Below are 17176 nucleotides of genomic sequence, written 5' to 3' on the forward strand. Positions count from 1 at the left end.
AACCAAGGCCTTTAAATGGAACAGATTATAATCAGATGTTAGATTTCGATCATTTTTAACAAAAACAAATGATTCTTTTCAGAGATGAGAATTGATGACTTAGCCCTCAAAGAGTTTAATCTTTTTTCAAACCCAGTGTTTTGGGAGGAGGGGATCGGCTTAATTTCCTAAAAGCATGCTTGTGATTTATTGGCAGCAAAGTGCTGAGTTTAAGAAATAAGAGCTTCTTTAAATGTTTTCCTAGGTGTTCTTAATGAGGATGCCGGGATCTGTAGTAACTTGATTATACACAGCAGTGTTTTACAGAAGGTGGAAGTGTGCAACTGGCTGTGGCAGCAGGACCTGTGGGGGTTGTAGGTTAGATCCTCTCTGAATGACTACCTTTGCTGTCTTGCTTTGCATTTCTGAGCTCATTCATAAACCTGTAGATCATAACCCAAGTCCTCTTGAGTGTGGGAAAACGTCCTCCAGGCCTCTTGGACACGTGCTGATTATTATTAGCCCTAGAGATCTCTTCTAATGAGATGCAGTGTGAGGCAGTGTTCACTCAACAGACCTTGAGTAGAGCAGGTTTAGAAGGGGCTGGAAGCAGTTTTAATAATAAAAGTTAAGTCTGTGACCATTTCTACCATCCATTAGTGAGTCCTTAAAACTTCTCTGGGCCTCAAAGAATTATGCTGAACATTCAGAGCTTTGGGATGGCCTCAGTACCGAGAATGAGTGAGGTTGTCAGATTTAAACCCTTTATTTGCCTCAGAATAATTTTATTTCTCTGTAGTTGTGGGGTTCAGGTGAAAAGTGCAGTGGATGATCATGGGCAACTTAGCTAGGATGCTAGAAAACCAGTTTGATTCATAGTTTGGAAAGGAAAGCTCTGGCGTCACCACATAATTTTGGCAGTGTCACAGTGCTTGAGACTTAACTGTATGTGAGAATTATCCAGCATGTTTATAAAAACGCATATTCCTAGGATACCACAGTGATTAAGATTCTGTGTGATCTGAGGGCAATTTTTTCTCCCCCAATATGTCTTCCAAGTTGCTGTAACTGCAGTCTGCTGGAACATGAGAAAGCCCTGGTCCAGTTGGGTTTTTTTTTGCTTTAGTAGATCCCCCTCCTTCGTGCCAGTGGGAGCATTCAGTGAAACAAGATGCATTTTGTCATGCAGTTAAATGTATTGGCAACATAAAAGATTATGGAAAGGCAGTGTGAATTCCTTGTCCATGTGGGAGTTCACTGGGCTCTCCGGTGGCTCAGGTGGTAGAGAGTCTGCCTGGAGTAGGTTAATGTTGTGGAGAAAGCGAAAGTGCAGAGAGGGTGCATTGCCAGAGGTGGGCTTCTCCTTGCAGAGAGAATTACAGTCTTGCGTAATAGTTGTTAGGAGTGGCAGGTCAATGACATTGTATTGGTACAATTTCTAAAGTCATAGAAGAGTGGACAGCTAGACACTCATTTAGTACTGGATTTAGTGCGTAAGAGCAGTAGTATGTAGCTTCAACAATATTGCTGGATGTGGAGTTTTCCTTAATGACCTTCAGATATGTTCAGATCTGTCTGTTTTGTGCAAAGGTTTGTCTTCTTTTTGGACTGCCGCAGGCGTCATCTGTACACTGCCTTTCCACTGTCTCACCTTTTTCTGTTGTCTTCCCATTGGATTCTGTACTGCCAAGAAGACGTAAAAGCAAAAGGGCTCCTCAAGTCTGTTGCCCCATAAGTCATGCCCTTAATGCCACTGTTGTCCCTGAAATTCCTAGTGTGGTGCTACCCATTCCCACTGTGAGGAGGTGGGACAACCGAAGCCCAAGCCTTGCTACTACTTATTATTATTTTTTGGCCATGCTGTGCAGCATGTAAGATCTTAGTTCCCAACCAGGGATTGAATCTCTGCCTTCTGCATTGGAAGTGCAGGGTCCTAACCGCTGGACTCCCAGAGAAGCCCAGAGGTGCTATGTTGAGTGCTCTGAGGCACATAAAAGGGAAACTGAAGCTTTAGATAAACAGGCATGGGTATTCACCGCATTCTCTCTGCCCAGATTTCACTTTCCACATCTCCCCTTGTGAGATGTGTCTCAGTCCTTTCCCATGTTAAACAGGCAACTCAGAAGCTCCCTATCACGTCCATACTTTGAATTCCTGAAATCTATGACTCCTACATAATGTTCAGTCTTTTAGAGTACTCTTGTCATTTTTAATTACTGACCTCAGAGAACTTACAGGTAAGATGTAGGTTCTTTGAGGTCAGAGTTGGAGGTTACCATTTTTAAAATTCTTACAGAGTGTGTATTTACATTTTTGAAGGTGAAAATAGAGGCTTTGGGGGACTGAGTCACTTGGAGTTATAGTCAACGGCAAACTAAGAGGTGAACCCAGTTTTCTCTGACTCCATAATTTTGATCTCCTCTGTATGTTCCTCAGGTGCTAAGTAAGTATTGTCTAAATGAATCAATAAATGAGTCTTCCAGAGTTAAAATGAATTGAAGAAGCCCTGATGAAGGGAAGCACATCTTTATACCCTTCCACCCATGTGCCCATTTCAGAGGGGAGAATAGCAAATAGATCACCTTGTCACTGATTTCTGCAGATAACCTGAACTTGAAACATGCCTGAAACACATTTGGTTCTGATTTAAAACCAGTTGGTGTGCTCATTGCCATGCTACTGTAAACACAAAAGAAATATAAACTTCATTCATGAAATAACCATCTAGATAAACTCTTAAATAGTTTTGGGTTGGGCCAAAGCTGGGCATTAAGGAAATGGTTATTAATATTACATATTTTATTCAAACTGCTCTTAATTCCATACCCCTCCCACCACCTCCACAAACACCAGATAACCTTTTGCTTTTTCCTTTAAAATGTTCCTAGGGGGTTAAGAAGATACAGCTTGGATTTCAAGCTGCTGAAGACTCCTCCTGTTTGGAAGGACTCATTGTTTTTGGTCCTTCAGACCTGTCACTGTGATCTCTGCTTGAATCTTTTTAATCCTCTGTGGGTAGTAGCAGAGTTACTATCCTCTGTAGGAGCATTCTGACATGGAAATGGGATATGAACCACAGTGTAGTTTAAAATTTTATAACAACATAAAAAATAAAACAAGTGCAGTAAATTTTAATATTGTTTCCTTTAACCCAATATATAAATATGGTACACTTTCAACATATAATTAATTAATGAGGTTTTGCTTTCTTTTGCATTGTCTTTGAAACCCACCGTGTTCTTAATTCTTTCAGCACATCTGGGTTCAGATGAGCCACATTTCAAGCAGTCAGTAGCTATAGCCCAGCTCTGTGGCAGAGCCCTTGTGAGCCATGAACATCCTTTAGTGTCTGATAAAGCTAGAAGAGTGTTGCTTAAAAAAAATATTGTGTAAATACTCAAGTCATCAAAGAGTGTTTGTGACCACAGGCCAAACTAGATGATGCTTCAGAGATTGCTTATGTAAGAAGGAATAGGGTGTGAATGCAAGACATTTGACATGACCAAAGTTTCTGTTAGTCAACTGGACTCAGAGTTCATTGACGTATGTTAGGGTCGTCAGCCCTCAAAAAAATCTTCATTGTCAGGCCAATAAATTTGAAGTCTGAATAAACTCTTAGTCAAGTTTCTTGAAGAGTTCAAGTGTATTTGAAGCAATGAATAATATAATGTATATGTTGGTGAATATTTGTTTTCTTATGTTTGACGGGAACAGATACTTTCTGAAACTAAAGCCCATAGATGCAAGAACACTGGCCTATGCCCGAGACGCCTAGACTGCCCTGTGTGTGGCAGGGCCTCCACTGTCTTAGGTTGTCCTCAGCTCTGAAATATTGACAGAGCTTTATTGCCCTGAGAGATAGAATTGAAAAAAAAAGTTCCCTGAAATCTGAATGTTGAGATGTGTAGTCTGCAAAGGACTTAATTGTTCGAGTTAGCGAGTATTAACTTGAAAGAGGCATCAATGGCCCACCATTAATAGAAGAGATAGAAGAGATAGAAGGACTTCTCACCCCCATCATAATATTTGGCATCCCTGTTAGTTCTGTTGAAACATTGGTGGGAAATGAAAAAAATAACCTCAATGGGTGTCTTAAATTTTTGGTGTAGGTATCGTTCAGGTAAATGGCCTATGCTCTTAGCCCAGTCATCATAGATTATCCATCTTTTTCTTCTTTCAAACTCTTAGCCATTGAACCCTTTTGGAATGTGGTAAATCTAAATATAAATATAACAGGTGTTATCTGTTTTAGTTTATATTTCATTTGGTGTGCCCTTTCAATAAAAAATGGCCTTCCTTTTCTTCTAATTACCTTCCATCACCAAAAATGGCCTTCTTTTAAAGTATAATTTATATATAAGATGAGAAGCATAATAAATAAGTTCTCCCCTGGTTCATGCATTTTAGAGAGCATCTCTTTCTGTCTTTTGTTTAGCTGTTATATTTGGATGTGACTCAGAGGTTTTCCAAATATTGGATTGTTTAGTGTTTTCAGTTGTGAAGTTGTGAACTCTAGGCATTGTTTAAACTTTTTTACTCAGAATCAGTTGCACATAAATCAGTATTTCAGTCTAGAAAGTGCTAGGTTAATTAAGGCCTGTGATGTTCAGTGTCAAGCGTGGTTTTGTGGGCTGTTAACTGTCCTATTGCATTAGTCCGTTAGTCATTTGTCCCCTTAGGTAGCTTATGTGCACATTTGACTTAGACGTTTATCAGATTCTGTTATACATGTTGGGCTGGAAATGTGACTCCAGTGATGGTAGTACCTTGGTTCTCTCAAAAAGGGTTCAAATGACTCTTAACCTGATTTTTCCCCCTAATTGAAGGCTATTGAAACCTATTTATTCAAGCTATTTAAAGGCATTCTGAAAAAAGCAAAGAAAGAAGTGATAAATAACCCAATAATTCAACCACTCAAATAACACTTGTTCATATTTTGGTGTTTATCCTTTAAGTCTTTTTTTTTTTCCCTCTAGCATATACATTATATGTGTGTGCATACATGTATACTTAAGTATAGAATTGACTATGTTGTATGTCTTGTTTTGTAATCCCAGTACTCTTAAACAATTTATTGCATTTTTGAACAAGGAAGTTTTTTTAAACTACAATAATGAAACAATATCTTAAGGATAAATCCGAATCTGAAGAAACCATCCTTAAATACCCAGCCACTCTTAAGATAAAATTTGTTTTAATTTTTGGCTGTTTCTTGAATTTTTTCGGTAGGCCTACATGATTTTTTGTTTTTTTAGGGTGAGTGAATTTGATTTGTTCTCAGTGTACTTAGGAAGCAGGTAAGGAGTTTTTGGAAAGATGAGATCTGAACATCCTCCCACTTAATTATGATATGCCACCTTCAAATGACACTACTTACTGCTGGAGTTTAAACTGGGAGATGTTCTTTAGTTGGCTGGAGTATTTGAGAGACTTTGATTGAGAACTGAATAAACTTTAAAATTTGACTTAATGTCCACTATTACTTTAGTCAGTTGTCAGAGCTTTGCATGCCAGTCTAGACTGTTAGGTATGGTTACTGAACATGAAAAGTTCTCTAAAGACTTCCCTGGTGGTCCACTGGCCAAGACTCAGCACTCCCAATGCAGGGGGCCTGGGTTCAGTCCCTCGTCAGGGAAGCAGATCCTACATGCAGCTAAAGATCCTGTGTGCTACAACTCAGACCTGGCACAGCCAGACAAACAAACAAATGAAAAAGCATTTTTAAAAATTTCTCTAGGAGTATACAGAAACTGCATCTTGGACATCTGTTGCTGATTTCTCTTTCAGTAGAATCAGCCAAATAGTAGGGAAGTTTTCTGAAAACAGTAATATCCGAATAAAATATATGGTATAGTTCTTTCAGCATATGGATTACATAGACACAGTAAGTGAATGTTTTAACAATTGTTAGTAAAATATTTTTGCAAGAGAATCAGACTAGCTAAACAGTTATAGTTTTCTTTCAGGTGAACTTGAAATGCAGCAGCCTTCTTAGTTGCAAATCTGCTATATAGTTGGGTTGTATGGGGAAAACAGGGGGCGGGGGGATTGTCCTGAATCTTAACAGATTTAAAGAATTATTTCTCAGTTATTTTTTTGTAATTTGAATTTGGTCTTTTCTTGCTCAGATTCTACAAGGGTGAAAAAAACCATTGCTTTTCAAAAGAACGTTTAAAGATATTCCATACTGTATTTTAAATATGAAATACATGACCCTTGGCCCTTATGTTTTTAGATTTGGCTGTATAAAGCATCAGATGTTATGGAAAAGCATTTCAGAATGAAAAGGATATTTGAATAAGTTTCCATATGCCCTGCGAAGAATTGCAAATCGAGCCCTCACCTTTAACTCAGTAATTAACTAAACTTTCCCTGTAGTTTGGGGGATTGTAATAGTTTACACCTGTCTCAACTTTTGGTGTTTTTATTGGCTGTGGCTTTTGCCATCCCATATTTCTTACGAAGCAAAAATATGAAATAAAATAGGGCAAGGCATTGGAGAAATTATAATAAACATAAAAAATGAATTGTTCAGCTTAAAATGTGAAGTGCTTTACCTGCACAATCCATGAATCCATGTTTCAAGAGTAGTGAAGTAATTTATTCCTGGAATTCTATGTCATGAAAATAAAGGCAATTACTTTCATTGGCAGGAAGATGCCAAAGGTTTTTTAACCATCAAATGATTAACTTTTGGAACATCAGGGAGGCAGAAATTGTATTGTAAGGACAGTTAGAAAAAGCCTGCTAAATCATTACGTGTGTTTTCATGTTGCTGTGAATGAAAAAGATGAGGCTGTATCAGTGTATAAGAATGCAAGGCTTGATAAAACTGTTGTACCACAGAACACAGTCAGACTTTTCAAAGGTCACAGAGCTCTATGACATCAAGTCTGGGTTGGCTCATTTCACAGGGTGATGTTTTCCCCTCGAAACTTAATGAAAAGAAAATCATTGCGTCAAGATATTATCATACCTCCTATTTTTTCTTGCAACCTAGCTCTCAAGTGGTCTCCCTGGAAGCACCCTTTAATTTTGAGTCCTAACAGTAGCTACCCAGTCCTAGTGTTAAGAGTAAAATGACTAGTTTTTTTAGTGCATTGTACAGAATAAGAGTAGCTATGATTTTGGATAAGTTTGATTTGGATGGAGTGGTGACTGTGAAAAGATCTTTGGGACCCTTATCTCTAGAACTGAGTTTTAATTCTGTCTGGGACCTCACTCGTTGGATGCTTTGACTATATGGGTCAAGGTTGTAAGCTGAATAAAGGCAGGGTCTGGCCTATGCTGAGTCACCAGCATGAGACTTATATACTTGTGGAGTGAAAGAGTGAACTTTTCTTTCTATAGAAAGAACATCTTATATACCTAAGAAATACTCCAGAAACCTCCGCCTTCTCAATCTCTCACTTATTCAAGAGGAGTTGGTATTTTATTTTTTTTCCATTTATTTTTATTAGTTGGAGGCTAACTACTGTACAATATTGTAGTGGTCTTTGCCATACACTGACATGAATCAGCCATGGATTTACATGTGTTCCCCATCCTGAACCCCCCTCCTACCTCCCTCTCCACCCGATCCCTCTGGGTCATCCCAGTGTACCAACCCCGAGCACTTGTCTCATGCATCCAACCTGGACTGGCGATCTGTTTCACTCTTGATAATATACATGTTTCGATGCTGTTCTCTCAGATCATCCCACCCTCGCCTTCTCCCATAGAGTCCAAAAGTCTGTTCTATACATCTGTGTCTCTTTTTCTGTCTTGCATATAGGGTTATCATTACCATCTTTCTAAATTCCATATATATTCTAGAACACTTTCTAATACCATACACAAAAATAAACTCAAAATGGATAGAGATCTAAATGTAAGACCAGAAACTATAAAACTCCTAGAGGAAAACATAGGCAAAACACTCTCTGACATAAATCATAGCAAGATCCTCTATGACCCACCTCCCAGAATGTTGGAAATAGAAGCAAAAATAAACAAATGGGACCTAATTAAACTTAAAAGCTTTTGCACAACAAAGGAAACTATAAGCAAGGTGAAAAGACAGCCTTCAGAATGGGAGAAAATAATAGTAAATGAAGAAACAGACAAAGGATTAATCTCAAAAATATACAAGGAGTTGATATTTTAATACTGAGGAGTTGAGGGTATGGAATTCTCAAATTTGAGCACAGAAGGATCCCTGCTTAGGGAGGGGAGAGAATACTTGGGGGAAATGTTGCTCTCCCTTGATTGACTTCGCTGGTCTTGGCAGCTTTGCTTGTGTGAAGTCAGTAAAAGTTCAGGAGACCTGGCAACCTGGGGGTGAGGTAAGGATGCTCCCAGCAAAGGGCCGATGATTGGGACTCACCTTGGTTTGTACCAGAGACCGTGACCACCCACGAGTTCAACTAGAGGCTTGTCCCGGGTCCTTGTGGGCTTGGGAAATGGACTGTTGTAGGATTTAGGGGAAATTCAGGCTCAGATTTGGAGTTTCTTATACAGAAACATTCTGGAATGAAAAAAGCCAGAGATTTTTGGTGGCACCGAGTGTCCCAATTCCAGCTCTCCCTCTCAATGCCCCTCAAATCCTAAGGTTGTTAAAGGTGCAGGTTTCTGGTTAAATTTTAGATGTTTTCCTGGGAGTGTAATTATAATTTGTGTGTAACTAAGGAAGTTCCACCACCGCCCCCTCCCCCCGCCCCAGCTTTTAATTCATCCAGGGATTGAAAGGCCAGTCTGTGCAGTCTGTTTAGCTGGACTTGGCATGAAGGGGCATTTCAAGGTTGTGACATAATGCGTTTGTCATGAGCAAAGTAAGTATTTTAAAGGAAGTTTCTGGTTTCTGTAATAAAACATCATTGTATCATGAAATTGAAACCGATGAATTTTTAGTTGTGAAGGAGTCCCCTGTGGGTGAAAGCGTTTATCTGCCCTGCCTGATAGGCTTTTGCATATACCTTTGATTCTATAATTTCTTTTTAAAAGAAGAGTTCCCTTGATGTCATTAAAATTTTTTTCTAATCTTTGTGGCCTGGTATGCAGTTTTCATTGCCACACAGCTGTATCATGGAGCAAGAGTGACTTTAAGCTATTTTTAGCTGTAGAGATAGAGCCAACCCAAGAGGTAACTGAGTTGAAGTGTCCCCAGGGCATTTGTGTCATTAGGCTTGGGTGCTGATCTTTTATCTTTCTGGCCCTCTGGTTAGGACCAACCATGTTCACCTTCTTTTCTTTTTTTTTTTTTTTGTTCAAAATTGCTTCTTTATGTTCTTTCAAGAATTCACTATTGGTATATTCCCTAGTTAGAGTGAAAAAATCATAATTTGTAGAGTTAACTGCAAAAAATTTATTTGTGTGACTTTCCTGGTGGTCCAGTGGTTGACACTCCCTGCTTTCAATACAGGGAGTGCAGTTAGATCCCTGGTCAGGGAACTAAGATCCCACACGCCACAAGGTGCAACCTGAATATAAAATCTGTGGAAATGTGTGGAAATGCTCACATCAGTGTCTGTGCTCAGTTTGTGCTGTTGATGATATGTTTGTGCAAAAAGTGAAATTAAGATGGCATTGAAATTATGTATTTGTTTCCTTTTCTGCTGTAACAAATAAATTTATTATCTTATAGTTCTGGTGGTCAGAAGTCAGAAATGTGTTTTATTGGGCTATCCTAAGGTGTTGTCAGGGCTGTACTTCCTCCAAAGACCCTAGAAGAATATCCAGATCCTTGCCTTTCCCAACTTCTAGAGGGCACCTGGGTTACTTGGCTTATTGCCCGTCCTCCACATTCAAAGCCATCAGTATAGCATCTCTGTAAGTTTCTCTGTTCCGACTCTCTCCTTTGCAATCAATGCCCTTCTCTCCCTCTGGTTCTTTTGTCACATTGCCTTCTCAGACTCTGACCTTCCTTCTCCCTTCCTGATTGATGGGATTAGTGTTTTATTTTCCATTTCATATCACAGCTGAGGCCTGTGAACAGGCATTGAGCTTTGGGAGAGCGAGGCTGGCATCTTGGGAGAGTGAGGCTGGCATCTTGCTTACCTCTGTGTTCTTGTGCCTGATACTTGAGAGTGTTTTGAACACATAGGTTGGAACATGAAACTATTTTAAATGTATACATTTTTATTTACAGCTGCTGCGGAAGGAAAAGGCAAAAGTGGGGAAGACTTTTTTCAGAAGGTAAGTGACTTTTTACTCCTGTCTTGGCGATAATTAAAGAGAAATGTACCTGTCTCAGTAGCTACACTGGAGGCCCCTGGAAGCTCCGCTTCTCAGTGAAGGGGACTAGGTTTATAGCTGAAGATGCTTGGGGCAAGAAAAGGGTGGTAGCCTGTTTGGGACAGAACCATTCAAAGGCAGCTCCCTCTGGACAAACTTAATGAAGTTTTCCTTTGGAGGCAATGAGGATTGCCAGATCTGCTACCAGATTATCTTCTTTACCTGTTCTCTTTGCCTGTTTCCTCCTTCCTTAAACACATACCTGACCTAGGGAGTTGGAGAGGAGTCCCTTACAGAGGCTTCATTTCTTTTTTTTTTTTTAATTATTTTTTAATAGGATAATTGCTTTGCAGAATTTTGTTGTTTTCTGTCAAACCTCAACATGAATCAGCCTTAGGTATACATATATCCCCTCCCTTTTGAACCTCCCTCCCATCTCCCTCCCTACCCCACGCCACCGTCTAGGTTGATGCAGAGCCCCTGTTTGAGTTTCCTGAGACATCCAGCAGATTCCCATTGCCTGTCTATTTTACATATGGTAATGTAAGTTTCCATGTTACTCTCTTCATACATGTCACCCTCTTCTCCCCTGTCCCCATGTCAGAGGCTTCATTTCTGGCAAGCATGACCATGGGCGGGGTGATAAAATTGACAGAAGATGCTTATTGGGCTTCCCTGCTCATGACTGGTAACCTTGTCTGTTGTGTCCCTGGTGGCGCTCTGTAAGGTCTGACCTTCAGTGAAGTCAGCCTGGACAGTCATAAAGGGAAACTGGGATAAAACTGATGGCAAGTGATTTGAGACACTGTCGAGAGCAGTTGATTACTTCTGGTTAGCTCTGTTTTAAAGTAAATGTTTTATGTAAGGGAAGATGTCTGTCTTTGCCAAGAAATTGACTCAAGTTACCATCCTTCTTTCTTTTGTTCATTTGAGTTTATTATATTGATATTTGTGTTTGTTGCTGGTACCCAGAAAGCATGTATGTAGGAACAGATATCTCGTTTGTCCTAGAGTGACACAGTAGCAACTATGGATGTGGTTAAATATCACTGTGGTAGGTCATCAAGCTTTTGGAAAATACTTGTGTGACTTTTTAAGCTTGTAAAAGCTTACTTTTACAAGTAATCTTCTTCATTCTCTTGCTTTTTGTGTGATCTGATCTTTTTTTTTTTTTTGTCAAGTTCATTATTCATATGCATTTTCTTCCAAGGATATTAAAAGTGAATATTTTCAGAGCTGATACTGGTCTTGCCCTTCGTCATTCTGAAAATATTTGTTTACCACCTGCTGTGTGCAACACAGCAGACCAAAATGAGCAAGGCATAGTCCCCGCCCTAAAGGAATTAGTCTGGTGTTTGATTATATAGCTCCCTAAATAGCAGGGGAGTCTGGGCCAGAGGGGATTAAGCTCTTGACTGGGACTTGAGGAGATTAAAAAGGACTTCTTGAGATCTTTCAAGAGTTGAAATTAGCCAAGTGGAGGGATAGGCTTGGGTGGGTGGAAAGAGCATTCTGAGTGAAGAAACAGAATGGAGGAATGCTCCGATGTGGAGAAATTCATGCAGCATTCACATTTCAAAGCATCATCTGAGAGGTCCATAGTGCAGGGTGAGGTTTACTGTCCTATATGATGAAGTACATTCTTTGTATTGGGAGAGGGGGGTGCATTCCTAAAGGGATTTAATTAAAATTTTGCTGTGCTGGCCAAATAGAATATGCCAGACCACAATTTTCCACCCCTGCTTTTTAGGCTTCTGCTGTTGAAATTTATGTACTATGTCTGAAGCCCCCTTACTTGGTATTATCTGATACTGGTTCATGTATAGCTTGTACTCAATGCTTGGGCAATTCAGAATCTCTGCTTTTGGCTGGGGTAGGCTTGCCACAAGGCAAAGAAAAGAGAAGACAAATAGAAATCACAGAGTCGCCTTGGTTTGTCTGTGATGGTACAAATAGATGCAATCTATGGAAGGGTTTTTTTTTTTTTTTTTTTAGTTCTTTAGCTTGTGAAGAGATGTAAAAAACAGACTGTTCAGCTTTATATGACTCACATTTTAAAAACTGAATCAAAACACGGTGTATGTGGTCATAAAGGACCTTCATTCTTAGAAGATTTGCTAATATTTATCACTCTTTACAGAGCTATGTATACATTCCAGCAGTTTAAATGGAAACACATGTCTGAATCCAGGAACATATGTGCAACCCACAATCCATGAGTTGGAATCATTGATTCCATTCTTGATCACAGGTTAACGAGGTCTCTGAGTAACTAAATGGAGTACTTTTTAATCTCATTTTCTTTAGCTCAGTAAAGAGTGTCTTCCTGATCAACAAGGGTCCATGTTGGATTTGGATACTTACCATGGGAAAAAGCTCCTGTAACTTAGTAAAAGTGGAACAGCTCAAATGTCAGAAAAGTAGTTTTTAGTGTTTTGACCAGAGAGAAAAGTAAATTACAGTCTGCATTAGAATGAAGGAAAGGAGGAGTATTGAATTGTCCTCCAGGAACTTTCTTTTAGTTGCATACCTCCTGTTTAAAAATAATAGCATTTTGGGAAACATTTAGGAACAAAAAATAAACCACATTGCTGGTTGTGAGCATCTTTGAAAAAATGCTTTTTTTCTTTCAGGGAAATGCAAATATGAAGGTTATATCTGCTTATTATTAGGATGTGTTTTGAATTTTGATTCTGGGGGTATGTATCACAAACTGACATTGATATTAAAATCTCTCTTTGAGCTTAGTTTAAAATTGGACTATCCCCGCCCCTCAATTTTTTTTTTTTTTTTATTATCCTGACTTTAAAAGATCTAAGCCTGGAAGTATAACTCATGAATTCATTCTAGCTCTCCCTGATGGGCTTCCTGGGTGGCTCAGTGGTAAATAATCCACCTGTGATGCAGAAGGTACAGGAGATGCTGTGGATTCGATTCCTGGGTCAGGAAGATTCCCTGGAGGAGGGCATGGCAACCCACTCCAGTATTCTTGCCTGGAGAATCCCATGGACAGAGGAGCCTGGTGGGCTAAGTCCATAGGGTTACAAAGAGTTGGACACGACCTAAGTGACTTAGCACGCACACACACAGTGTTTTATTTCCATTGATAGTCTATTGGGGTAAAAGACTGACCAGGTATAGCAGATACATCCAACAATATCATGCCTTAAAGAACAACTCTTTATTTTGCTTTCATGTAAGGAGAGTATTCCAGCTTGGTGGGTAGTTCTGTCTTGTGCTGTCAGTGAGAGACCCACATCTCTTCTGTGACTGAACTCTATTGTTCCTTAAGGGACGCATCTCATCTCTATGGTTGAAGCTGGGTCATTACTGTGGCCACATGTGAGCTGATGAGGTGGCGGAAGATGCCCTGGTCTTAAGGTCCAGGTCTGGGTCTGTCCTGTGTCACTTGTTCTCACATTCTGTGGGAGAAAACTCATGTGTGTGGACTTATGTAACTAGTCATAGGGGTGGGAGGAGGAGTGTCTGGAGGAAATACTGATTTTTGCAAGTGCCACCTAACAAAAGGCAGATTTTCAGGAAGAAATAACGTGGTCAAGATGGTAGTGTCTCTGTCTTATGCTTTGAAACCCTTTGTATTATCTTGAGGGTTGCTGTAAAAGTATACCACAGACTGAGTGACTTACACAATAAAATGGATTGTCTCACAGTTCTGGAGGCTAGAAATTCAAGGTCAGGGTGTGGGCAGGGCTCTGCCTTCTGCATGCTGAGAGAGAATCTGGTCCATGCCTCTCTCCTGGCTCCTGGAGATTTGCTCACCACCGTTGGTGTTCCTGGCTTCTAGAAGCTTCATCCTGATGTCTGCATGTGGAGTTCGCCCCGTGAGTGTCTGTCCAAATATCTCCTTTTTATAAGGACAACAGCCCTATTGGCTTAGGGCTCAGTCTAGTGGTCTTATCTCAATAATTACATCTGCAGTGACCCTGTTTCCAATCAGTTTGAATTTGAGGTACTTACTGGTGGTTAGGATTTCAACATTATGAATTTTGGGGGATATGGCTCAACCTATATCTTTTTAATGGAGGAAATGATTTTGTATAAAATTTACTATAGTCAGAAAAATTTGGTAAAATGTAAACATTTTACCAAAAATTTTGTAAAATTTTGTAAATGCTATCATGTTTTGATACTCAGTTTGATTTATAGATTTTAATTTCCTAGTTACTAATACTAGAGACTTCCCTGGTGGCTCAGATGGTAAAGCAGTAAAGCCTACAATGTGGGAGACTAGGGTTCAATCCCTGAGTTGTGAAGATCTCCTGGAGAAGGAAATGGCAACCCACTCCAGTATTCTTGCCTGGAAAATCCATGGACGGAAGAGCCTGGCAGGCTACAGTCCATGGGGTCGCAAAGAGTCGGACACAACTGAGCAACTTCACTTTCACTTTCACTTATACTAAATCTTTTTCTTTCCCTGTAGCAAGTCATTTTTAAGTTGTTTATAACAAATACATAATTAACAAGCAAGAAGAGGAAAAAAAAATCTACTTAGTCATCCTACCTTTGAAAGAAAACTGCTCTTTATATATTTGTTGTCAGTCCCTAAGTTGTGTCTGACTCTTTGTGACCTCTTGGACTGCAGCATGCCTGGCTTCCCAGCATCTCCTGGAGTTTGCTCAAACTCATGTCCATTGAGTCATTGATACCATCCAGCCTTCTCATCCTGTGTCACCCTCTTCTCCTCTTGCCTTCAATCTTTCTCAGTACTGCCATCTTTTCCAATGAGTCGGCTCTTTGCATCAGGTGGCCTAAGTATTGGAGCTTCAGCTTTAGCATCAGTCCTTCCAATGAATATTCAGAGTTGATTTCCTCTGTGATTGACTGGTTTGATCTTCTTGCTGTCCAAGGGACTCTCAAGAGTCTTCTCCAGCACTATTGTTTTTATACTTTAGTCCTTTTTTCTATATATATTAAAAATGTATATAAAATGCTTTTTAATATTCTTTAATTGGCTGATGAGATTACAAATTAGACTATATTGGAGACATCCCAGATGTTTTTCTATGTTAGAATTTTGCATATTCTTCAGTAATTGTTTTTTATTCTTTGACTCTAGCTATACTTACAAAAGGAGGGAATGGATTCAACTTTTATCGCTTTCTGTCTAGTTTTTGTCCACTTGTCATGGCAACTTTAATTGAAACACATGGAAATGATCTGTCAGGAGTTTTACAGTTCTATGGGCAGTTGTTCATGGCTTACTCACTGTCTGTCCTATTTCCTTTAATCAGTTCTTTTTTACATTTCTCTTGTGAAATGACTATGGCGAGATCTTGGAGGGGAAAATGTGTACACTGTATTAGGTGGGGATGAGTTAAGTGATTGTATTACAAATGTGATTCATCAAAGCAAAATGCTTTCGGAATCTTGAATCCCTGTTGGCTGAAGAGGGGAAAATCCAGTGAGCGTTGTAATTGATGAAACCAAATTTTCTGTTACATTGGGTTATGTACATAATTTCTCCACAAGGTACACATTGCATGTTTTAAATGTGGGGTATTTTATATCCTTAAAATACGTCAGTTAGAAAACTGACCTGTAAACTATGGTTTTTCAGAAGGGCTTATCACTAAGGCCAGTATAAATAAGAAACTGTTTGATGGTTTTTGTGGTATATTTTTACTACCCTCAAATTCATCTTTTTAAGCAAATAGATTACTTTTGTCATTTTGAGGCTGGAAAGTAGCAAATGTTGTCTTCTGGGGTAAATTGCTTTGAGGAATAGCTGGCTCCCTTTGTATCTCAAAACAAGTACATTAGGTGGTCTTAGATGTGGACTACTTAAATATTTTTATTGGAAGGGAGACAGAAATGTCTAACTACAATTTCTTCTTTCTCCACTGGCCATTAATTTGTTTAGTTTGGATAACTCATAGTCCTTTGGTCATAGAAATAACTTTTAATTATTTAAATGTGCATTCACTTAACTGTAGCTCATGGTATTCTTTCTCTGACACTGAGTCTTTTTGCTTAAACATGTAAAATCAAATTTGATTTAAATAAAATTAGGATATTTGACATTTTAATCTCAGTATGTGTTTCAGTAGGGAATATATTCACGTGTTTTGCAATTCAAACATTTCCGAAAGATGTATGTACAGTGGAGTATTTGATGCCACAGTTGTAAAGATGGGTGGAGAAGGCTGCAGAATGACAGAGTTGATTTTGATTCCAAACTTAAAGGTTTGGAATGGATGTCATCACAAATGGACAGTTAGGCCTTACAGCTAACATTCAGGGACCCTGAATTCTTATTCCTGATGACAGCTTCATGACCCTGAATGTAAGTTTCATTGAGAGAATCTATCACTCTTCTCTTCTACAACTTACTAAATAGAGGTAAGTGGCACATATATGACTTGGAAAAAAGAAACAACCCCCCCAAACAGGTTATCTGGTCATCTTTTACTTACTTAATTATTTTTAAAAATTTTTATTGACGTATAGTTGATTTACAATGTTGTGCTAGTTTCATGTGTACAGCAAAGTGAATCAGTTATGCATATATTTATATCCACTCTTTTTTAGATTCTTTTCCCATATGGTCATCTTTTAGAAAGTTGCTATTTTTATATCTTTTAATTTGCTCTGTCTTCCATCAGAGTCTAGCAGTTAAGGATTAGTGAGAAAAGATTCAGAAAATAGACCATCTTATGTGATTTGCTCATTCTCTGTTCTTAGTGTCCTCTAAGTTCTGTCTTTGTGTTGATTCGAACAAGATGAGCCTGGTGTCATGCCTATATTCTTGAGCATGTTGTACAGTTACCTGTTGAGTTCTGTCATCGTGTCAGGTTTTCTTTGGCAGTCATTTCACACTGCTTTATGAGAACCACATTTGCTTTTTTATTCCTCTCTCTGCAGCCGTAGAAATAGGTGATGCAATTGAGATTCCTTGAAACTGGGTGTTTGATGGCCTCAAATATACCCTAATTGCTATTATGATTTTTTAAAGTGACTAATAATA

General features: G+C 39.0%; 1 protein-coding gene across 5 annotated transcripts in view; it reads left to right on the plus strand.

The window, feature by feature from the left end:
- Positions 1 to 17176, plus strand: part of BICC1 (BicC family RNA binding protein 1) — a 477034-nt gene that overhangs the window by 218235 nt on the left and 241623 nt on the right. For all 5 annotated transcript variants that reach the window (XM_065922373.1, XM_065922368.1, XM_065922369.1 and 2 more), the window contains one exon: positions 10106 to 10152. In XM_065922373.1, the coding sequence (XP_065778445.1) occupies positions 10106 to 10152 (47 nt within the window). The remainder of the gene's footprint in view (positions 1 to 10105; positions 10153 to 17176) is intronic.

This window comes from Muntiacus reevesi, chromosome 2, assembly GCF_963930625.1.
Source record: "Muntiacus reevesi chromosome 2, mMunRee1.1, whole genome shotgun sequence".
In the NCBI taxonomy this organism is placed as follows: Eukaryota; Metazoa; Chordata; class Mammalia; order Artiodactyla; family Cervidae; genus Muntiacus; species Muntiacus reevesi.